Below are 25001 nucleotides of genomic sequence, written 5' to 3'. Positions count from 1 at the left end.
ATTGACTAACCATTTTACCCTAACTGGGGCCTTAAAATATTTATTTTGTTAGACAAAAACTTAATTATACTATAATAATGGGTTAGAGAAAGTTAAGAGGGTGCTAGAGGTTGAACTTAATTTTTTTTTAAAAGAATAATATTACTCTTTATACTAAATTTTTACACCAATTTCACTCATGTAATAGACTTTAAGAGCTTGAGTATGATGTAATTAAGCCCACTTAGGTGGGCGCATTGGGCTCTCACTTGCTTCTGTTTTACCCACAACAAGAATTAAAAGTTAAAACACCCAACCCAAGAACACCTAAAATACAAAGAGTTACATAGCTATGTTTGCAATAGAATTATAGACTCCACAAACAAAAACCATATTACAATGCCTAGGAAAAAAAGAAAAAGAAAAAGAAAGTTACAGATGGGAGACTTTTTATAGGCTAGTGAGATGCTAAATGTATCAATTCTTACCACTAGTACCAGCTCCTTGGTACATCTTGGCAATGAAAGGGTAACAAATGGCCTCTAAATCCTTCATCCTATTGTCAAACTCATGTGCCTCCACAAGCTGGTTCCTTCCAAGCCAGTGGATGGTCTGCTCAATTGCATCTTCAGTCTCTGCCAAAGCATTCTTCACATCTCGGATTCTGTACCTCATGTAGTAAGCATAATTTTCCAATGCTTTCTTTGCCTCAACCTTCTTCCCATGCTCCCTATCCTCAGGGATGGTCTCAGCCTTCTTCTTATGCTCCTCAGCCTCCTGTGCCTGGTTCTTAATTATCTCCCTCTCAGGCTCCTTATCCTCTTGGGTGCCTCCACCCATGGCCATCTCCTCCTTGTGCTCCGGCTCATCCAGAGCCATATTGTCATCACCATCAGAGCCATGCTCAATCTTGTAAATGACCGGGTTGCATATGCTCTCCAGCTCGCTCATCTTGAACTCAAATTCATCTGCCTCTGCAAGTTGGTTCCGTTCGACCCAATTGATAGCCTGCTCGATTGCATCTTCAACTGACTCCCTGTTACCAGATGGGACCTTGGCTGCAAACTTGTCATCTTTAAATGTGTTCCTCATGTTGTAAGCATAGTTCTCCAGTACATTCTTTGTCTCCACCTTCTTGTTATGGTCCACATCCTCAGCCTTGTATTTCTCAGCCTCCCGCACTAACTTCTTGATCTCTTCCTTGGAGAGCCTGCCTGTATTGGTGATTGTAATTTCTTTCTTATTATCAGTGGCTTGGTCCTTGGCAGAGGCGTTCAAGATACCATCAGCATCAATGTCAAAGCAAACAGTGATTCTTGGAACTCCACTAGGAGCTGCAGGAATGCCTATGAGCTCAAACTTGCACAGAAAATTGTTTTCACAGATCCGCGTATGTTCACCCTCATACACTTGTATGCACATACCCTCCTGGCTATCAGAGTGGGTTGAGTAGTTCTCCTCCTTCTTGGTGGGAATGGTGGTGTTTTTCGGAATCAGCACACTCATGACATCTCCAGCAGTCTTCACACCAAGGGATAGAGGAGTGACATCCACGCACAAGATGTCCTTCACCTTCTTACTAGCATCACGGTTGAGAATCGCAGCCTGAACAGCAGCACCATAAGCAACAGCCTCATCAGGATTAATCCTTTTGCAAAGCTCCTTCCCCTTGAAGAAGTTCTGCAGCAATGTCTGAACCCTGGGGATCCTGGAAGACCCCCCAACCAGAACCACATCATGGACACTGCGCTTATCCATCTTAGCATCCTTCAAACACGTCTCAACAGGCTCTATACACTTCCAGAATAAATCCTTATTAAGCTCCTCAAACTTGCCTCGGCTGATGCTCGAGTAGAAGTCAATACCCTCGCACAAAGAATCAATCTCAATTGTTGTTCGAGTGTTAGATGACAGCATCCTCTTAGCCCTTTCACAAGCAGTCCACAACTTCCTAAGAGCCTTACCTCCACTAATTTTCTTCTTATGCTTTGCCTCGAACTCTTGAACAAAATGGTTCACCATTCTACGGTCAAAATCTTTACCTCCCAAGTGGGTATCCCCAGCTGTAGCTTTCACTTCAAGAAAATGCCCATCCATGGCGAGAAGTGAGACATCCAACGTGCCACCACCAAGATCAAAGATGAGCACATTCTTCTCACCACCACCATTTTCATTGTCAAGCCCATATGCAATAGCAGCAGCAGTTGGCTCATTGATAATACGCACCACGTTTAGGCCTGCAATCACTCCAGCATCCATTGTGGCTTGACGTTGTGAGTGATTGAAACGAGCAGGAACAGAAATAACAGCATTTTTTATCTCTGAACCACAATGAGCCTCTGCAATCTCTTTCATCTTTATGAGAATCATTGAAGAGATTTCTTCAGCCAGAAACTGCTTTTCCTCGTACTTGTAGTTAACAACAATAATGGGCCTCCCATTATCAGGGTCAGCAATCACCTTGAATGGCCACAATTTCATGTCATGTTGCACTGAGGCATCATTGAATCGCCTTCCAATCAAACGCTTAGAGTCTTCATACCACCGACATAAACATCAACAAGTAAACAAGTCATTACATTGAACATTCTTAGCTTCACAATAAGTACATTTTGTCACCTTAATTTGTTTCGAACCCATTAGAAAGCAAAAAGGGTCAGATTTTTATGCTACTTGAAAGAAAGACCCCTAACCAGTGGCGGATTCAGAATTTTAGTTTAGAGGGGTCAAGAAAAAAAAAAAAAAATTATTTTTTTATATATTTTTTATAATTTTAATATGTAACAAAAGATAAATATTATTTAGTAGAATGCGATGAAATGCCAATGAAAATTGATTATTGATTTTTATTTTTATAAGCCCTTACTGATTTAAATGCTAATTTTTATTGCCAAATTATTCAAGTTGCATTCCAGTCGTATAATAATCTACTAAATAGTATTAACTACTATATTCCTTAAAAATTAATTTAAAAGAGCAATTTACATATAAAAACTTAATCAATGTAAAATTTTAATTACATACCTAACACTTTCTTGAAAAATTTGGCTTAGGCCAAAAGATACACTAATCACAAATCACACTTAGACAGGTCATAAGGGTGGGCCGGTATAGGCCATGCCCCCCTCCCTCAATTCTTGAGGTAAAAAAAAATTTAAGGTCAAATTTAAGTTTTTAAATATTTGGCTCTTACCCACAATTCTTTTGGCCCTACTTATAAATATTTTTGGCATTACCCAATAAAATTTTTGGCTCCATCCACTAAATATTTTGGCCCTACTACTCATACCCAAAAAATCTTTTGAGCCATATTCATTAAATCAATATTAAATATTTATATTAATAAACTATTGAATAAAACATCTAAAACGACGTCGTTTTGGAGAGAGAATAAGATGAAACCCATAGGGATAGGGTTTCATCTTATTCTCACAGTCCCTCCCTACCTCTCAATCCCCCATTCTCTCATCCCATGGTGCCCTCATTCTCTCGTTTTTCATCTTTTTGGAAACAGTTTGGCCCAAAATGATTAAAATAAGCCCAAAAAAAGCCAATTAAAGGCCCAAAATACTTAAAAATCCCAAAAGCCAAAGCCAAAGCCCAAAAAAAAATAAAAAAAATAAAAAAAATAAGTAATAACCGGTCAGTTATTGGATTGAATAACCAATAACCGCCTAGTTGGGGTTATTAAAAACTAATAACCGACCAAGTTGGTTGCGATTACCGGTTACAGCCAATAACCGACAATTGTAACTGATTGAACACTCCAAATTTTCAATCTAGGTCTTAAAATTTTTTTTTTTCTTTATTTCTTCAAGTTTATACCCAAGTGTGTTCCTAACCACTTTGTGGATTTCCTTAGGCTATTGAACCACTACTTTAGATAATACAAATAATAATAATAATAAATAAATTTATGCCTTGGCCTTTTTTTTTTTTTTTTTTTTACCTAAGCTTATACATTGGCCCTTACCAATACTTTATGGCTCTGTCCCTGCAAGTTAGGCCTCGATTTTATTATTTTGCTAAATCAAATTGCACTAAAGTTTTATATATGTGCTTATACCTAGGTAATTTACATTTAGAATTCAAAATAAAAAATAAAAAATAAAAAAAGCTTAGGTTTAAAGCATTATTAATTTTTTTTAAGCATGTTTCAAGTGGGAAAGGATCTTCTCCATTTCAAATCCCTTCAATTTCTTCCATTTAGTACATTTTAAAAGGTAGTGTTGTCCAAAAGTTTTAATGATAACGCATTGAGAATAACTTATATTGGGAGGTTGCACAAAAGGTGAGTTTTGTGCTACCAATAAAAAGTTGACACATCAGCCAATTTTATTAGACTTATACTTAAAACAAAAACTCAACCACACCAGATTATACTCTAATAAAATAAAAAATTAATATTTTTTTATTTAAAAGAAAAAACAAAATTGAAGGGGTGGCCGGCCACCACCCACAGGCCACCCCTTCAATTATGTTTTTTTTTAAATTAATTTTTATTTATAATCGGGTGTAGTTAGGCTTTTTTTCAAAAACTTAAGTTTGATAAATTTTACTTAGGTGTCACCTTCTAATTGGTTGCACAAAATTCACCCTTTGTACAACCTCCCTATATAAGTTATTCTCTAATGCATTACCCTTCAAAATGCACTAAATGAAAGAAATAGAGAGAATCTTTTTCTGTTTCAAGTTGGCGCCAGAGTCGTCCTCATTAACTCCTTTCAACTTTTAAATTTCATAAGTTTTCTTTTTTAAAAAATAAAAAAATAAAAAATAAAAAATGTTAAGAGTCAAAGTCTGAACACACTTCGAAAAAAAAAAAAAAAAAAAACCGGCATAAGTAAGTAAGTTTTTTAAAATTTGAACTTATCTTATATCTAACCATTTTACACCACATCAAATTTGTTTATATGCGTAGCATTCCTAATGCGATCCAGCTGTAAAAGCCCACTTTTTAGGCATTCAATAAAAATTTGACAAGTAAGCTAAAAACATCAAAAGCAAATAAGCATGAAAACACTGGAACATAATTTCTTGAGCACTCCTCAAAGGAAAACTCACGTTCCCTCTCTCTCTCTCACACGTTGGAGGAGGATATCTCTCAGCCCTCTCTCTCTCTCTCTCTCTCTCAAGACAGTGAAACTCATTAGCGTGTTCTCTCTCAGACGCTCTCTCTCTCAGATATGGAACTCTCTCAGATATGGAAGTTGACAGTTGCTTGGGGGGTTTTGAGCTACTTTTCATTGCTGGGTCCTTCTCCAAAACCACCGAGAAAGAGAGAAAAAGAGATGGGTGTGATTTGGGCGGAGAAGAAGGGATGAAAGAGGTATCTCTCATAAACTCCACCGGCGCCGGTGCTTTGGCTTCGGCTATCAGACAGGACGGTGCTCCTCCACCGGCAGCACAGATCCTCCACCGGCGGCGTTGGGCTGAGTAGGTGTTGGGTTTTTTGGTATAGATCGTGGGTCTCTTGCAATGGGAAAATTGGTTTTTTTTTTTTTTTTTCGATGATGTGGCAAAATTTAGTTGGATGCTGTAAAAATGGGGTATTAGTGTATTACAGCTGATAGTAGGGGCTCTAAAAAAAATGTCCGGATAAAACAAGTGTTTCTTCCTTATTCAAACGGTGCGTTTCTCTTTACCTAAAGTTTAGGTAAAGAGAAACGTTTGCTTTTTGCCAAAAACTAAAAGCCGTCTTCCCCATCTTCTTTCTTGAACCTTGATGAACGGCTGAGGGTGGGCAACCCCAATCACCCCTATCCAATCGGCAGTCACTGCCATTCAAAGCCCAAAAGAGAACAAATCGCACCGATTACCGATAGCCAAAACCCAGCCACCGTTGATACCCAACAAAAAGAAACCCATCAGAAAATACCAAACAGCTCACACTCGTTTCCCAACCACCAGAAAACACCCGAAATTCTAATTTTCAGATCCCAATCCAAACCCAACAACCAAACACCCAAACCCAAAAGAAAGCATTTTCCTCCTCATTATCATGAAAGAAACCAAACCAATAAAAATAAAAAATAAAAAATAAAAAATCCAAAATTTCTCTGCAAGCTAACAGAATTACAGAACCCATATATATACATAAAACAAACAACAAAAACAGAGAAGCAGGAACTCACCAAAAACAGTGTTGGCAGGATTCGTGGCTGCCTGGTCCATGGCCGCATGACCGATCAAGCGGTGAGTCTCATTGAAAGCAACAAAAGATGGTGTTTTCCGGTTCCCAAGATCATTGGGTATGATCTCCACCCGATTATGTTTCCAAACTGCCACGCAGGAGTAGCATGTTCCCAAATCAATCCCAATCGCCGGACCCTGCACTTTCCCAGCCATAGCTTACAAGAATTGACCGGAAATTAAAAAAGATAAGGAAAAACAAGGAAGAAATCTCTTGGATGTTTGAAGAGAAAGATGATCGATCACTGGGAATTCAGTGGAAGAGTGTAGTGAGAATTGGAGATCAGGGCAAACTAACTAGTATATAGACGTATAGTAATGGAGGAGCAGGTAGACTACTAGACAGTCTAGACTTGGCTCGCAAGTTTTCAGCAGAGTTGTTTGTCTGAGTACATGAGAGTTGCAATTATTGTTTGGGGAAAGCCAACGCATATTCGATTCCTTTTCCACTTTTTCGTACGATTGTCAATCGATGTCTTTCATTCTTTTCCTAATCTATTGTCAATAGACGTCAGAAAGCTCAGCATTTCTCAGTACCATGCATCTAAAAAGCATCCATTAATTATTATATTGTTATCCATATTCACTTTTAATTATAGTTATTATATATATAATTCTATAGCATTTTGATCGAAATGGTTGAAATATATTTTATTATGGTATGTAAATGTAAATCCATGCATAAACTTTTGTTTTGTTCTTTTTTATTTTATCCTTTTCAGCCATTTGGTTATGCATGTAAATTTGTGTTTCGGTTGATACAGTACTTGTTAAATTATTTATAATTTAATGTTGTTAACTCTTTTGACTAGGAATCTTTTTTTTTAAAAAAAAGTCTTTTTTGGCTGATAATGTTCGTGTGTTCTAATCATTTGACTAGTAGAACCCAGCCCAACTTCTTCTCTCTTTTTTTCTTGAATTTTTTAAACTGAATGACATAATTGTACTTTTATGTTGTTTTTGTTATTTATTTGATGGAAAATAGTAACAAAAGCTTCGATTTATATAGATATTCAAAATACAAATCTTAATTTTATCAAATTCAAAATTGGAATATATATATATATTTTAACAAAAGACAAAGCAAAAAGAATTGGCATAAATCCGCTTGGTTGTGTTCAAGTTGCATTCTCGATCGTAGAGTAATGTTATAAAGAGGACTAGAGTTTTTTTTTTTAGTTTTCTCGAATGTGATATAATTTTTAAAATTACCATTCAATTTGTGATCATTATTATTAAATTTTGATTTATTAATAATTTTAAAAGCCACATCACATTTGAAAAAATTCAAAAAGAATTATAGTCCTTCTTATAGCATTACTCTAGGATCGAGAATGCAACTTAAACACGACCAAGTGGATTTATGCCAATTCTTTTTGCTTTGTCTTTTTATTTTATTTTTTTTAATATTTTTGCAACTTATATTAATTATTGTTTGTGTAATGCATGTAGTTGAAGATTGGGTAACTTTTAAGAAAGTAGCATACCATGGTAAAAGGGTAAAAGAGAACTTAACGAGGGATAACTTTATTGGTTTTTACTTTTTAATTATATTTAACATTTAAAACTTGTTTGGAATTGCGTTTGAGAAAAATAACTTTTAAATAAAAAAAAAACATTTGGGCAAAAGTTTCATTTTTAAGTTTTTATCAAATGCGTTTTGGCTTTTTTTAGGCTTTTTGAATTCTTAAAAGCGTTTTTAATTTTTTTACCAAACGAGTACTTTTTTTTTTTCAAACGGACTTTTTGAGTGTTAAAAGCATTTTTAGGTCACTCAAACGCAATCTCAAACAGGTCCTTACTAATTTTAGTTCTCTAAAATAGCGTAAGCTCCAATTTTAAACATTTTGTTTTTGCATTTTTTTTTTTGGTACTAGTGTTTGCCTACGTGTTATCTTATTAATATATCAATTTTTAGTCTATATTTATGAATTTTGACAAATATATTTTTTGTTATACGCATATTTAGTTTTAAAAGAATTCGTTTTTATTTAAAATTTATCATATTAAGAAAAAAAAAAATCGACTCCTTCAAAAATCAGCCACTTAATTGTAAGAGTAATTACGCGATAGGACCGTCGCATTAGATGTGGTTCCCACCTAACTATTGCTACTTGTCCAAGAAGTTATCCCTTTATAAAGAAAAGCAAAAAAAAAAAAAAGTCCAACTTTATCGATGACCCAAGCAATTCATAAGGAAGGTGACGTAGGTTAGTGACGTTCCTACAGAGGGAACAAGAAGGCATCAAAGACGACCAAGACTTGCCTTTAAAAAAAACAAAAAAAAGAAAAGGTCACCAAGACTTTACAATACTTTAATTTTTTTTTTTTTTTGAGAGACTTTTACACTTTTTTTTGGGGAGTTGAATGATTGAATGAAGACTGTTCCACTCTACGCAGCATTGACTAACCACTTTACCCTAATTGGGGCCTTAAAATATTTATTTTGTTAAACAAAAACTTAATTATACTATAATAATGGGTTAGAGAAAGTTAAGAGGGTGCTAGAGGTTGAACTTAATTTTTTTTTTAGAGAATAATATTACTCTTTATACTAAATTTTTACACCAATTTCACTCATGTAATAGACTTTAAGAGCTTGAGTATGATGTAATTAAGCCCACTGAAGTAGGCGCATTGGGCTCTCACTTGCTTCTGTTACCCACAACAAGAATTAGAAGTTAAAACACCCAACCCAAGCACACCTAAAATACAACGAGTTACATTGCTATGTTTGCAATAGAATTATAGACTCCACAAACAAAAGCCATATTACAGTGCCTAGGAAAAAAAGAAAAAGAAGAGAAATTTATAGATGGAGACTTTTATAGGCTAGTGAGATGCTAAATGTATCAATTCTTACCACTAGTACCAGCTCCTTGGTACATCTTGGCAATGAAAGGGTAACAAATGCCCTCCAAATCCTTCATCCTATTGTCAAACTCATGTGCCTCCACAAGCTGGTTCCTTCCAAGCCAGTGGATGGTCTGCTCAATTGCATCTTCAGTCTCTGCCAAAGCATTCTTCACATCTCTGATTCTGTACCTCATGGAGTAAGCACAATTTTCCAATGCTTTCTTTGCCTCAACCTTCTTCCCATGCTCCCTATCCTCGGGGATGGTCTCAGCCTTCTTCTTATGCTCCTCATCCTGGTTCTTAATTATTTCCCTGTCAGGCTCCTTATCCTCTTGGGTGGCTCCACCCATGGCCATCTCTTCCGTCTTGTGCTCCGGCTCATCCTGAGCCATGTACTTCTCAGCTTTCTGTGCCTGGTTCTTAATCTCCCTCTCAGGCCACTTATCCTCTTGCCTGGCTCCATCCATGGCCATCTCATCCTTCTTCACCACCTTCTCGATCTCTTCCTTGTGCTCCTCATCCTGAGCCATGTTTTTAATCTCCTTCCCAGCCATGTCATCACCATCAGAGCCATGCTCAATCTTGTCAATGACCGGGTTGCATATGCTCTCCAGCTCGCTCATCTTGAACTCAAATTCATCTGCCTCTGCAAGTTGGTTCCGTTCGACCCAATCGATAGTCTGCTCGATTGCATTGTCAATCTTCTCCCTGTTAGCAGAGGGGACTTTGGCTGCAAACTTGTCATCTTTAAATGTGCTCCTCATGTTGTAAGCATAGTTCTCCAGTACATTCTTTGTCTCCACCTTCTTGTTATGCTTGACATCCTCAGCCTTGTATTTCTCAGCCTTCCGCACTAACTTCTTGATCTCTTCCTTGGAGAGCCTGCCTGTATTGGTGATTGTAATTTCTTTCTTACTTTCAGTGGCTTGGTCCTTGGCAGAGGCGTTCAAGATACCATCAGCATCAATGTCAAAGCAAACGGTGATTCTTGGAACTCCACGAGGAGCAGCAAGAATGCCTCTGAGCTCAAACTTGCACAGGAAATTGTTTTCACAGATCCGCGTATGTTCACCCTCATACACCTCTATGCACAAACCCCCCTGGTTATCAGAGTGGGTTGAGTAGTTCTCCTCCTTCTTGGTGGGAATGGTGGTGTTTCTCGGAATCAGCACACTCATGACATCCCCAGCAGTCTTCACACCAAGCGATAGAGGAGTGACATCCACGCACAAGATGTCCTTCACCTTCTTACTAGCATCACTGTTGAGAATCGCAGCCTGAACAGCAGCACCATAAGCAACAGCCTCATCAGGATTAATCCTTTTGCAAAGCTCCTTCCCCTTGAAGAAGTTCTGCAGCAATGTCTGAACCCTGGGGATCCTGGAAGACCCCCCAACCAGAACCACTTCATGGACACTGCGCTTATCCATCTTAGCATCCTTCAAACACGTCTCAACAGGCTCTATACACTTCCAGAATAAATCCTTATTAAGCTCCTCAAACTTGCCTCGGCTGATGCTCGAGTAGAAGTCAATACCCTCGCACAAAGAATCAATCTCAATTGTTGTTCGAGTGTTAGATGACAGCATCCTCTTAGCCCTTTCACAAGCAGTCCACAACTTCCTAAGAGCCTTACCTCCACTAATTTTCTTCTTATGCTTTGCCTCGAACTCTTGAACAAAATGCTTCACCATTCTACGGTCAAAATCTTTACCTCCCAAGTGGGTATCCCCAGCTGTAGCTTTCACTTCAAGAAAATGCCCATCCATGGCGAGAAGTGAGACATCCAACGTGCCACCACCAAGATCAAAGATGAAAACATTCTTCTCACCACCACCATTTTCATTGCGAAGCCCATATGCAATAGCAGCAGCAGTTGGCTCATTGATAATACGCACCACATTTAGGCCTGCAATCACTCCAGCATCCATTGTGGCTTGACGTTGTGAGTGATTGAAACGAGCAGGAACAGAAATAACAACATTTTTTATCTCTGAACCACAATGAGCCTCTGCAATCTCTTTCATCTTTATGAGAATCATTGAAGAGATTTCTTCAGCCAGAAACTGCTTTTCCTCGTACTTGTAGTTAACAACAATAATGGGCCTCCCATTATCAGGGTCAGCAATCACCTTGAATGGCCAGAATTGCATGTCATGTTGCACTGAGGCATCATTGAATCGCCTTCCAATCAAACGCTTAGAGTCTTCATACCACCGACATAAACATCAACATGTAAACAAGTCATTACATTAAACATTCTTAGCCTCACAATAAGTACATTTTGTCACCTTAATTTATTTCGAACCCATTAGAAAGCAAAAAGGGTCACCTTTTTATGCTACTTAAAAGAAAGACCCCCAACCAGTGGCAGAGTCAGAATTTTAGTTTAGAGTGGTAAAAAAAAAAAAAATTATTTTTTTATATATTTTTTATAATGTTAATATATAACAAAAGATAAACATTATTTAGTAGAATGCGATGATATGCAAGTGAAAATTGATTATTGATTTTTATTTTTATAAGTCCTTACTGATTCAAATACTAATTTTTACTGCCAATTTATTCAAGTTGCATAACAATCGTATAATAATTTACTAAATAGCATTAACTACTATATTCCATAAAAATTAATGTAAAAGAGCAGTTTACATATAAAAACTTAATCAATGTAAAATTTTAATTATATACCTTAACACTTTATTGACAAATTTGGCTAGGCCAAAAAATACACTAATCACAAATCGCACTTAGACAAGTCAATAGTGACGGAATGAGAGAGGGCCGGTAGAGGCCATGCCCCCCCTCCCTCAATTCTTGAGGAAAAAAAAATTTTAAGGTCAAATTTTCGTTTTTAAATATTTGGCTCTTACCCACAATTCTTTTGGCCCCACTTATAAATATTTTTGGCATTACCCAATAAAATTTTGGCCTTACTGCTTCTACCCAAAAAATCTTTTGAGCCATACTCATTCAAACCTAAAAGCTGGTTACTCATTCTCAAACCTTTTAACCCTTACCCATTAAAAACTGTAGTAACCTTATTTTTGTCCATAACCCATTAAGCTAGTTACCCATTTGAGATTTGGCTCTATCTACTAAATTTTATATTTTTTGAGCATTTTGCTGTACATCTTGTTACTATTCTAACCCAAAACAAGCACAAGTCCACAATCAAGAATTAATTTTCCTATACTGATTTATTCCAAGCGAAAAATAAATGAAAAAACGCAATTTGCAACACAGAAGTAGTGCTAAGTAATTTGTTTTCAACTTAAACACGGCTTAAACTCACTCTGTTTTCGTCTCATAGTTGTTGCTTCTTCTTCGTGTGATTTTCAATAGGGGTGTTCAAGCGAGTCAACTGATAACCGCTAACCGATTTGGTAGTCGGTTATTAAAAACTGCTAACCGACTAAGGCGATTGTGGTTAGCGATTTTAGAGGAAGGGCAAAGCGGTTATAACCAATAACCGACTATATATATATTAAATCCATAGGGATAGGGTTTCATCTTATTCTCCCAGTCCCTCCCTACCTCTCAATCCCTCATTCTCTCATTCCAAGGTGCCATCATTCTCTCGTTTTTCATCTTTCTGGAAATATTTTGGCCCAGAATAATTAAAATAAGCCCAAAAATAGCCAATTAAAGGCCCAAAATACTTTAAAAAGCCCGAATACCCCCCCAGAAAAAAAGGATTAAATAACCAATGACCGCCTAGGTGGTTGCGGTTACCGGTTATAGCCAATAACCGACGGTTATAACCGATTGAACACCCCAAATTTTCAATCTAGGTCTTAAATTTTTTTTTTCTTTATTTCTTCTAGTTTATACCTTAGTATGTACCTAACCACTTCGTGAATTTCCATAGGCTATTGAACCACTACTTTAGATGATACAAAAATAATAATAATAATAAATAAATAAATAAATTTATGCCTTGGCCCCTACCTGCAATACTTTATGGCTTCGTCCTTGCAAGTTAGGCCTCGATTTTATTATTTTGCTAAATCAAATCGCACTAAAGTTTTATATATGTGCTTATACCTAGGTAATTCACATTTAGAATTCAAAAAAAAAAAAAAAAAAACTTAGGTTTAAAGCATTTGAATTTTTTTTAAGCATGTTTCAAGTGGAAAAGGATCTTCTCCATTTCAAATCACCTCCATTTCAAATCACCTTGAATGGCCACAATTTCATGTCATGTTGCACTGAGGCATCATTGAATCGCCTTCCAATCAAACGTTTACAGTCTTCATAGAATCATACCACCGACATGAACATCGACATGTAAACAAGTCATTACATTAAATATTATTAATTAGCTTTACAATAAGTACATTTTGTCACCTTAATTTGTTTTGAACTCATTAGAAAGCCGAAAAAATGCCAACTTTTGATGCTACTTAATTAAGGATTTGCCAAAGCAAAAGAAAGGTCCCAATGTAATGAGTCTAATGACTCAGGAAAAGTGATTATTTATAAAGCTCAGTTTTACACAATAAGTAAGCCATTTATGTGGGACTTTCCACCCATTAGTGTCTTCATAAACAATCACCAATGGAGCCAGGGTTGTTACATGCACCAACGGCTAGTAAGCTGGCATTTTCCTTGGGTTGTCACACCAACTTAAACAATTTTCCTCTTCATTATCATGAAGGAAACCAAAAAAAGAAAAGAAAATCTAAATTTTCTCTCCTTCCACAATAATTAATGTCATCGACCAATATATATATAACACAAAAATCCGGTTACCAAGTTACCCAGTTATTAATCAGTTTTCTAAATGCCTATAATTGGTAATGCAACCGACCTAGGAGGTTATCCGGTTATCCGGTTAGTGGTTATTTAGCAATTAGCAGTTAATAACCCGCTTGTACACCCCTATATGAGATATTCATGATGGAATGCAACAATTGCCTGTTGACTTTGACATTCATCCAGTCTAGAGTTTTTATTTAATCCAAAATTCCGTTGCTTCGATATATCTTTGTGTTGTTATATGTAAATTTTTCGCAACTGTGAATTAATTATCTTTTATGTTTATTTTCTCAAGAAAATTTATTGGGAAAAATATAAAAAAGCCCCCCAAACAACCAGCCATTTTCGATTTAGCCCCTTAATGTTCCAAAAGTGATAAAGTAGCCCCCAAACTACCAAACTATTGCATTTTGGCCACTCCGTTAGTCAAAACCGTCAGTTTGGACGGAAACTACAAAACGACGTCGTTTTGTTACGGGTAAGTTACTACAATGCCCTTCTATGAAAAAAAAAAATTTAATTTGGGAAAAATATAAAAAAGCCCACCTCAAACTACCAGCCGTTTTCATTTTAGCCCCCTAATGATTAGAAAGTGATAAAGTAGCCCCCAACTACCAAACAGTTGCAATTTGGGCACTCCATTAGTCATTACCGTCAAATATGATGAAAAATTCAAAACTATGTCGTTTTGACAAGGGTAAGTTACTAAAATGTCATTTTAAAAAAAAAAATCATATTAAAATAAGCACGCAAAACGACGCCGTTTTGGTTGAAATTAGGGTTTCGTTACACTTACCAAAACGGCGCCGTTTTGGTAAGTGTTAGAAATTAAAAGAAAAAACCTTAGACCCTACGCAGAAAAAACCCCCAACCCCAGTTTATCTCTCTCCCCCAAACCGCCGGCCACCACGTCGTTCTATCTCCGGCAGCTTGTAAATCTTACCCATAACTCAATCTTTTTATTGTATTTCATGGTATAGATATCGGATCAGTGTTGTTTATCTACGAACGTGGCTGGCGGTGATGGATGGTGGTGGCTAGGGCAGCCGGTTTTGAGAGAGAGAGAGAGAGAGAGAGAGAGGGTGTTGCATTTTTTTCACTTGAGGGAGAAGGTTGCTGGAGATAGAACAACATGGTGGCCGGCGGTTTGGGGGAGAGAGATAAACTGGGGTTGGGGGTTTTTTCTGCATGGGGTCTAAGGTTTTTTCTTTTAATTCCTAACACTTACCAAAACGGCGCCGTTTTGGTAAGTGTAAGGAAACCCTAATTTCAAGCAAAACGGCGCCGTTTTGCGTACTTGTTTTAATATGATTTTTTTTTCTAAAATGGCATTTTTGTAACTTACCATTGTCAAAACGACATAGTTTTGAATTTTCCATCATTTTTGACAGTAATGACTAACGAAGTGGCCAAACTGCAAATGTTTGGTAGTTGGGGGCTACTTTATCACTTTCTGAACATTAAGGGGATAAAATGTAAACGGCTGATAGTTTGGGAGGCTTTTTTATATTTTTCCCAAAAATTTTTTTTTCATAAAAGGGCATTGTAGTAACTTACCCGTAACAAAACGACATCGTTTTGCAGTTTCCATCCAAACTAACGATTTTGACTAACGGAGTGGCCAAAATGCAATAATTTGGTAGTTTGGGGAGCTTTTTTTATATTTTTCCCAAATTTATTTGTACTAGACACCGATATGAATCTAGGTTTGGGTTGATATTTGAATATGTTTATGTTTTGTTTGTGAAATTTATGGTTGAGGTGTTATTCATTTGAATCTTTTATGGGATTTTTTCTTTTCTTTCGTGAGCTTTTTCGAATGTTCAAAGTTATACAAGTTTTATTTGTATGGAAATATAATAGGTATCACATCAACGATGTATAAAATTCCTACTAATTTTCTATTAGTGCTTTGTTAATCAAAATCCAAGTTTTCTTCTTCCATGTTTTTTTTTTTCTTTGTACTTCTTTTCATTTTAAACTACACCTATGAGAATAAAGATTTTAACATGTTTTAATTTATATGGATTAAACTAAAATTAAGGGTCTTATGTTTTAATTCATTTGAATGTTTTAAGGGTTTTTTTTTTTTTTTTGTCATTTACTCGGTTGTTTAGACCTTTTTTTTGGATTTTTTCTTTTTTTAATAAAAAAAAGAAAGGCAAAAATTTATTTGATTGTTGTGGATAAGGAGCAAAAACTCTTTCGAAACACTAAAGAAATTGTATTGAATAAGTATCACATAAGTGACAGAACAATATCAAAAATTCCTATTAATTTTTTTTATTAATGCTTTAATAATCAAAATCCAGGTTTTTTTCTTGCTTTTTTTTTTTTAAAAAAAAAAAACCTACACATATGGTAATATTTTACATATTTTAATTTATATGGATTAAATTAAAATGATGGTTCTTATGATAGTAAAATTTTCTATGATTTATAGATTCATGCAACGTTCACTATGTTCAGCAATGTAATATGTCTTTTTATTGAAATGCGCATGATAGATTTTTTTACACACTTTTTTAAGCGAGAAGAATCATGAACATAGCCCAAATTATGGGCTATTATACATAAAACAAATAAGCAAGGTTTTGAATGTAAAACTCAAAAATGTAAACTGGTAGCGGTATGAGAGAAGCAGGAACTCACCAAAAACAGTGTTGGTAGGATTCATGGCGTCCATCGCCGCCTGACCAATCAAACGGTGAGTTTCATTGAAAGCAACAAAAGATGGTGTTTTCCGGTTCCCAAGATCATTGGGTATGATCTCCACCCGATTTTGTTTCCAAACTGCCACGCAGGAGTAGCATGTTCCCAAATCGATCCCAATCGCCGGACCCTGGCCTTTCCCAGCCATAGCTTACAAGAATTGACAAAAAGAACAGATAATGAAGAACACCCAAGAAATCTCTTGGATTTTTAAAGAGAAAGATCACTGGGAATTAAGTGATGGAGAAGTTGCGTTTGTAGTACGAGCATATATGTTCCGATCGATTTTGGAGATGCCGACATCTTTTTCTACTTTTTCGGGCTTAGCTCGCAAGTCTTCAGGCTAAGATTCCTTTTCTACTTTTTCGTATTATACTGGTCTGTTTTGAATTAAGATTTCAAAAAGTTGGTTTAAAAATATCGAATTTTAAATGTGATTTTTGAAAACGTAATTAAAGTATTTGTCAACTATTAGGCGAAGATGGGCTGCACTTGGCAACGAGAGAGCACATTTTTGCCAAAAATCCAGGCACATTTGGGGTTTTTGCAACCCACAATCTTCGAAGAAGATGATAGCTTTGAATGAAAGTTGGATTTTTTTTCAGGTCGATGTTGGGGAAGTTGCAATTGGAGCAGAGAGAGCGAGAGGTGCAGGGGAGCTAGAGGAGGCTACTGCCGGTATCCAAAAGGAAAGGTATGGTTTGTGGGGTGTGCCGAAGCTGAGGTAGATAGAGTAGCTTCCATAGCTGATAGCTGTGAGAGAAGACTTGGGTTTTGGCGAGGGGAGAGCTGGGTTTGGGGCGCTTTGAGGTGGTGGGCTCTGGTTAGAGAAGCGGAGGCGAGGGAATTGAGGGTCTTGATCAGATCTGAGGTTGGGTGTTTGGAGAAGGGTGAGGAAGGATAGTAATGGTGGTGGTGGTTTTGGGTTTGGGAGCTATAGATGCTGAAGATGAAGCTAAAAGAGGCAAAAGACAGATAAGAGAGAGATGCGACTAAGCCGCCATTGATGGATGGATTTTTCTCTGTTATACTATCTAGCTTTTAGCATCGACAACGCGCTCTCTAAAAATCACTTTTAGTCAAAATCTGAAAATTCTTCAAGAACCTTGCACCCTCTTCCTTTTGTTTGCGAAACCAGACCCCCCCCCCTTATTGGAGAGAGAAGCTCTCTATAATGGTATCAGAGTAAATTGGCTAACGCCTTTATTCCTAAACTTGGTTTTCTCTCCTTCTGGTGGCAGCACCGCCAGTGTGGGCTTAGCCCACAGCCCACACCGGTAGTGCCTTGAGGAAGCTTTACAAGAGCTGCTCATACAGACCTTTCTTCAAACACCTCACCTTCATGTCAATTTCTCCACCCATACAGAACGCCCAACATAGTTCTCCGTCCACTCTTTTACACCCAACACCATAGATAGACATTCCTCCAAATATCTCCCAAATCACATTCCTCTTCCACCAAAAAAAAAAAAAAAAATTGTTTATCACGCTTACCATGGTTTATTTTCTTCTCACTTTGGATCCTTCTATTAGTTTTCAAGGTTAAACTCAAACAGTTTGTATTTTTATGCCCATTATACCCTCACCCAGTCCACTTGAAATTTCAAAAACGCCCAAAACTACAGCACTCACCCAAGCCCAAAATAACACCGTTTTAGACATCTATTTTTTAAAAATAAAAAATAAAAAGGAAAGCAAAAATATTAAAGAAAAAACAAAAACAAAAATAGGGGTGGCTTCCTTGGCCAAAATGGGGTGGCCGGACCACCCCATTTTTGGCCAAGGGGGTGGTCCGACCACCCCAAAAGGCCAAAATAAAAAAAATGGGAAAGGGTTTTGGGCTTTTGGGGGTGGCTGGACCACCTCCTTGGCCAGTTGGCCATGGGGGTGGTTGAACCACCCCCCGACCGGTCGTGGAGGGTGGCCGAAACCACACCCAGGCCCTTGGGGGTGGTCCGGCCACCCCCAAAAGCCCAAAACCCATTCTATTTTTTATTTTTTTTCCTTTTTGGGGTGGCTGGACCACCCCCTTGGCCATGGGGGTGGTTCGACCACCCCAGACCAGCCGTGGGGGTGGCTCCAGCCACCCCCATGGAGCCACCCCCACGGCCAAAAATGGGGTGGTTCGGCCACCTCATTTTGGCCAAAGGGTGGCTAGAACCACCTCAATTTTTGTTTTTTGATTTTTTATTTTATTTTATTATTTTTCCTTTTATTTTTCTCTTTTTGAAAGAAAAAAAACCCTAATTTGAATGCTGAAAACGGTGTCGTTTTGGGTTGAGTGGGTTCTGAACTTTGGGGCCCAAAACAATGAAGTTTTAACGTGAGAGTATAATAGGCATAAAAAGTCAAACCGTTTGAGGTTAACGTTGAAAACTATTATACATTGAACTCTCTATATTTGGCTTTTCTATAACCATTTAAAAAAAATGCACAAAAAACACCATTTAAAAAAACTCTTTAACTAATGTTATATAACTCTTATCAGACATCCTCTTCAAATGCAAAGATCCCAAAAAATAAAAGTTATCTAGTTTTTTTTTTAATCTTATATATATATATGCCATTACAAAGTTAGGTATTAAAGTTTTGTTAATTAATCAATTAATTAATTTTTTTTTTAAAAAAAAACTTTTGATGTTAGTTTCATGAAAATAAGGCCGGCCATGATGATTTGATTTGTGAATAAAATAATTTAATGAAAAATTACATTTCTAAGGGTATGGAACTAATGCATTTCCTCATCAGTCAATCTCCTAAGTTACTAGTGGCGTAGGCAAACCTCTATCCAGGTTTGGATGCCAAGGAGAAATGTACTACAGAAGGAGGAGGAGGTCAAGTCAAAAGAGCCAATTGCAGTAGTTCAGGAGAGGGAGGAGAAATCTATATAACAGGTTGTAACTTCTATCAATAAGGTTCATAAAGTTAACAGGGAGAGAAGTTGGTCAATTTATTTCCAATTGTTAGCTCCCAAAGAGGATGATGAAATAGAAGAAGGAGAATTTACAATGGCAGCTGCTTCCATGCAGCAAATCATAGTGTCAGTCTTGAATGTTGAGCATGCTAAAATTTCTGGTAGCAAGGATAAGGGGAAAAATAAAATGGTGGAGGATGAGGGGCTTCTCACCCACATTATGAATCTCATAGTTTGGAATGTGAGGGGTCATTAATGACCCCTCAAAACAAAGAGAGGTGAGGAGTTTAATAAAGAGGAAAAGAGCAGTGTTGGTTTGTTTGATTGAGACTAGGGTGAAGCTGGGAAAATCTGAAATGATTAAAGACTATTGATGTTCGGGTGTCCCTATGTACCAGCTTTATTCTAGATTGAAGTCTCTGAAAAGGATTCTGAAGGAAAAGAATAGGAATTGCTATGGTGAGATTCATCAGAAGATCTTGCAGGCTCGGGTGAGGCTGGATGTGGCTCAGCAGGCAGTGCCATCTTCTAGGGGGTGTGCTGATGGCTTGAAGAAAGAGAGAGAGCTTTCATGAGTATGTTTCAATTGTTAAGGGTGAGGAAGCTTTTTTCAAGCAGAAGGCTCGAAATCAGCGGCTGCAATTGAGGGACCAAAATAACTACTATTTTCCATAGGGTGCCATTACTCATTACTCATTTATCACACTGGTTCCTAAGAAGATCAATCCAACTGCAATGGGAGATTTTAGGCCTATTTCTTGTTGCAATGTGGTTTATAAATACATTACCAAGATATTGGCCAATCGGTTGATACCTCTCTTGGATAATCTGATTATTACAAGGGGAAGATTTACATATCTGAGTAGCACCTAAGCCAAATCCAACGAGATAAAAGTTAAAAACACCCAACCCAAGGACACCCATAATACAACAAGATGCTAAATCTATTTACTCTTATCATCACTACTAGTTCCTTGGTACATCTTGGCCATGAAAGGGTAACAAATACCCTCCAACTCCTTGGTCCTACTCTCAAACTCATCTGCCTCCACAAGCTGGTTCCTTTCAAGCCACTGGATAGTCTGCTCAATTGCATCTTCAGTCTCTGCCAAAGCATTCTTCACATCTCGGATTCTGTACCTCATGTAGTAAGCACAATTTTCCAATACTTTCTTTGCCTCAACCTTCTTCCGATGCTCCCTATGGATAGCCTTCCCAGCAGCCTTCTTCTCCTCCTCAAATTTCTCCTTCTCATGCTCCTCATTCTGAGCCACGTACTGCCAATCAGCCTCTTGGTTTTTGTTCATAATCTTGTCAATGACCGGGTTGCATCTGTTCCCCAGCTCGCTCATCTGGAACTCAAATTCTTCTGCCTCACCAAGTTGGTTCCCTTCGAGCCAATTGATAGTCTGCTCAATTGCATCTTCAATCTCCTTTCTGAGAGCAGATGGGACCTTGGCTGAAACCTTCACATCTTTCAATGAGTTCCTCATGTTATAAGCGTAGTTCTCCAGTGCATTCTTTTTCTCCACCTTCATGTTGTGCTCCTCATCGTCAGCCTTGTACTTCTTAGCCTCCTGCACTAACTTCTTGATCCCTTCATTGGAGAGCCAGCCCGTATTGGTGATTGTAAATTTATTCTTATTTCCAGTGGTTTTATCCTCGGCAGAGACATTCAAAATACCGTGGCCATCAATGTCAAGGCACACATAGATTAGAGGAACTCCCTCAGGAGCAAGAGGAATGCCAGATAACTCGAATTTTCCCAGCAAGTTGTTGTCACAGGTTCTTATACTTTCACCTTCATACACCTGAATCAGCACAACTGACTGGTTATCGCGTTGGAACGAGAACACCTGCTCCTTCTTAGTGGGAATGGTGGTGTTTCTCGGAATCAACACATTCATGACATCTCCAGCAGTCTCCAAACCAAGCGAAAAAGGAGTGACATCCAGCAACAACTGCACCTTCTCATTAACCTCACCGCTAAGGATTGCAGCCTGAACAGCAGCACCATAGGCAACAGCCTCATCAGGATTAATCCTTTTGCAGAGCTCCTTCCCACCGAAGAAGTTCTGCAACAATTCCTGAACCTTGAGGATCCTGGTAGACCCTCCAACCAGAACCACATCATGGACACTGTTCTTATCCATCTTAGCATCCTTCAAACACTTCTCAACAAGCTCTATACACTTCGAGAACAAGTCCATGTTAAGCTCCTCAAACCTGGCTCGAGTGATGTTTGAGTAGAAGTCAATATCCTCGTACAAAGACTCAATGTCAATTGTTGCTCGAGTATTAGATGACAGAATCCTCTTAGCCCTTTCACAAGCAGTCGACAACTTCGTAAGAGCCTTAACTCCAGTAATATTCTTCTTATGCTTTGTGTTGAACTCTTGAACGAAATGCTTCACCATTCTACGGTCAAAATCTTCACCTCCCAAGTTGGTATCACCAGCTGTAGCTTTCACTTCAAATATACCCTCTTCAATGGTGAGAAGTGAGACATCCAACGTTCCGCCACCTAGATCAAAGATGACCACATTCTTCTCACCACCACCATTTTCATTGTCAAGTCCATATGCAAAAGCAGCAGCACTTGGCTCACTGATAATACGCATCACATTTAGGCCCGCAATGAGTCCAGCATCCATTGTAGCTTGACGTTGCGAGTGATTGAAACAAGCAGGAACAGTGATAACAGCATTTTTAATCTCTGAACCGCAATAAGCCTCTGCAATCTCTTTCATCTTTATGAGAATCATTGAAGAGATTTCTTCAGCTAGAAACTGCTTTTCCTCGTTCTTGTAGGTAACGACAATAATGGGTCTCTCATTATCAGGGTCAGCAATCACCTTGAATGGCCACAATTTCATGTCATCTTGCACTGAGTCATCGTCGAATCGCCTTCCAATCAAACGTTTAGAGTCTTCATACCATTGACATGAACATCAACATGTAAACAAGTCATTACATTAAACATCCTTAACTTCACAATCATTAATTTGTTTTGAACCCATTGGAAAGCAAAAACAGATCAACTTTTTGTTCAAGACATCTCCTAGTTCAGCCACTGCAGCAAATGCAGTAGCTGTCGAAAGTGCACACCAGTTGATGAAGTCCAAGTTCAAAACAGAGTATCATAAGTATGTCTGAAATTCAAACCAGCTGCTGAGACTAATTTTAACTTCAAATAATGTATTGTTGTTATCCTTTGTAAATTGATAAACAAGATTATTTGAACATGATCACCAACTAAATTATCATCATGAAAGAAAACACAACACCATTTTAAGAAAAAATTCCAAATTTTCTCTCCTTCCACCGCAATAACAGAACCCATATATGCATAAAACAAACTACCAAATTTTTTAATGTAAAACTCTTAACGGTAACAGAGAACCAGGAACTCACCAAAAACAGTGTTGGTAGGATTCATGGCTACCCGATCCATGGCCGCATGACCAATCAAACGGTGAGTTTCATTGAAAGCTACATAAGAAGGTGTTTTCCGACTCTCCAGTTCATTGGGTATGATCTCCACCCGATCATGTTTCCAAACTGCCACGCAGGAGTAGCATGTTCCCAAATCAATCCCAATCGCCGGACCCTGGTCTTCCCTGGCCATAGCTAACAAAATTGTCTGGAAAAAAAGAAAATGAAGAACAACGAAGAAATCTCTTGGATTTTTAAAGAGAAAGATCACAGGAGTTAGCTCTCTGCATTTTGTACCAAGTTCAGACAGAAATGAAATGATAAGAACAACTTATTTTAACTATGAACAACTGCCGAGCAAGTTCGCAAGTCAGCTTGTTTGTTTGATTCCGTGAGTAACGTGAGTTGCAAATTGCAATGGTTGCTTGGTTGTCCATAATAAATTAATTTTAATTAATATTTTAACCAAAAAAAAAAAAAAAAAATTCTATTACAATTCTTTTTATTGGTGTAAACGTGAATGTCCATGTGAGAGAGTGACTCTCTGGAATCCTAACCTTTTATTTAAACTAGCTTGTAACCGATGACGGGATGATTTTAATGACGGAAAAAAAAATATTTTAAGTAGGAAGTAAGAAAAATACATCTTTGTTATTTTCTATGTAATAAATATCACAAATATTTATAAGTATATTGATAGAATAATAATAATAATAATAATAATAATAATAATAATGACAAAAAAATTATTATTAATAAACAAAGTGAAAGACTCTAAATAGATAAATATCACAATTTTATGTGGAATTAACGAATATTTATTCAAGCAAACAATCACCAAAATATAAACAATCACACACAAAGATTTTGGTGTCGAAGAGAAAACCTTTTAGAAAACGCTATAAAAGTAAAATTTCTCCGGGACAGCCAAACTCAGGAAATCACTATTAAAAGATTATCCAAAGATTACAGACACTAGGAACACTTACAACCCTTTGCAAGACCTTGACTCTATAAGATCGACAAGCTTCCAACTTGTCTCTTCGGTCACAATCTACTTCAACGTGATTCTCCTTTATCGGATCCTTCCGATAGAGTTCAATTAAGCACACAATCAAAACTAACAAAAATCCTCTAAGAGGAATCAATTTGGCTCACAACAAAATAATCACTCAAGCACAGCCTCACACAAATTCTCTGGGGGTGAAAATTCGTGCCTCTCTCTTCTATAATAATGTATATATACCCCCAACAAAACCCTAGACCTAACCCACTTAAAATCATGTTTTTTAGCCTAAAACTTACGGGGTGCCCGGACAGGGCCTTGCGGAGCAAAATTTTAGTTTCTAGAAATGCGGTCTAGTTTAGGGTTTAGGACCGGGCATGCAATCAGCATTCAGGAAATGTTGTCCAGTCTTAATCAACAGCTCCGATCGATGGGTGCTTGTGGTCCGATTGAGCTGAAATTTTGCAGGGACGTTCATAACACATGAATCTACATTATGAACGGTGGAGATTGGATTTTAAGCATTCTATATTAATGTTTGAGTCCGTAAACAGTAACCTCTACATTTTAGAACTGAATTAAGCCAACACAAGAACTAATACAAAGGTTCAGTACAAAAGGAGTTGCATAAATAGGAGGTTGATGATGTACATTGTGTGAGTATGAAGAAACCTTCTAGTATGAGTAGCCTATAAATAAAGAGTATATATGAAACTACTTTGATTAAGGAACGATTGTGAATCATAGGAAAATATTGCAAACATTTATAAGTATATTAATAAAAGAATAACAATAATAATAAAAATAAAAATTATTATTAATAAACAAAGGTTTAGTACAAAATGAGTTATAATATTTACAAATGATGTTGCTTCACATGAATTACCTTACTAAGGGTTTGGGCGAGAAGCCGCATGAAGATCGACCTGGAGACTCCTAGTCTGTTCCTGAAGATGTTTAGTGGTCTTCTCTATTTCCGTTAATCTTACTTCCATGTTGTTTGCATATGACTCCATCATGTTATTTAGTCTTTTATTGTCCTGGTAGAGATCCGTACTCTTCTATCTAGAATCTCTAAGCAAACCTTGTAAAACCCTAATATGGTTATTCAAATGTTGAATCTCAGCATCTCTAACCCTCAAACAC

At 37.3% G+C, this 25001-nt stretch overlaps 3 protein-coding genes across 3 annotated transcripts; all 3 read right to left on the bottom strand.

Moving 5' to 3' along the window:
- Positions 1–301: 301 nt before the first annotated feature.
- Positions 302–6528, bottom strand: LOC132163316 (heat shock cognate 70 kDa protein 2). The gene is made up of 2 exons (XM_059573559.2): positions 6114–6528; positions 302–2513 (listed from the first exon to the last, which is right to left on the bottom strand). The coding sequence occupies exons 1-2, from the start codon at positions 6325–6327 to the stop codon at positions 457–459; spliced, it is 2271 nt and encodes a 756-aa protein (XP_059429542.2). The 5' UTR covers positions 6328–6528; the 3' UTR covers positions 302–456.
- A 2272-nt stretch (positions 6529–8800) lies between these two features.
- LOC132163317 (heat shock cognate 70 kDa protein 2-like) lies at positions 8801–16979 on the bottom strand. Its single transcript, XM_088519027.1, has 2 exons — positions 16441–16979; positions 8801–11233 (listed from the first exon to the last, which is right to left on the bottom strand). The coding sequence occupies exons 1-2, from the start codon at positions 16646–16648 to the stop codon at positions 9024–9026; spliced, it is 2418 nt and encodes an 805-aa protein (XP_088375153.1). The 5' UTR covers positions 16649–16979; the 3' UTR covers positions 8801–9023.
- A 3350-nt stretch (positions 16980–20329) lies between these two features.
- Positions 20330–23042, bottom strand: LOC132163446 (heat shock 70 kDa protein 1-like). The gene is made up of 3 exons (XM_059573742.2): positions 22829–23042; positions 20788–22343; positions 20330–20460 (listed from the first exon to the last, which is right to left on the bottom strand). Exons 1-3 carry the CDS (start codon positions 23040–23042, stop codon positions 20359–20361), a joined length of 1872 nt encoding a protein of 623 aa, XP_059429725.1. The 3' UTR covers positions 20330–20358.
- Between the last annotated feature and the right edge of the window lie 1959 nt (positions 23043–25001).

Source organism: Corylus avellana, chromosome 8 (assembly GCF_965113065.1).
Source record: "Corylus avellana chromosome 8, dhCorAvel1.hap1.2, whole genome shotgun sequence".
Classification (NCBI taxonomy): Eukaryota; Viridiplantae; Streptophyta; class Magnoliopsida; order Fagales; family Betulaceae; genus Corylus; species Corylus avellana.
The sequence above is the reverse complement of the archived record's forward strand: the minus strand, read 5'-3'. Positions and strand labels throughout refer to the sequence as shown.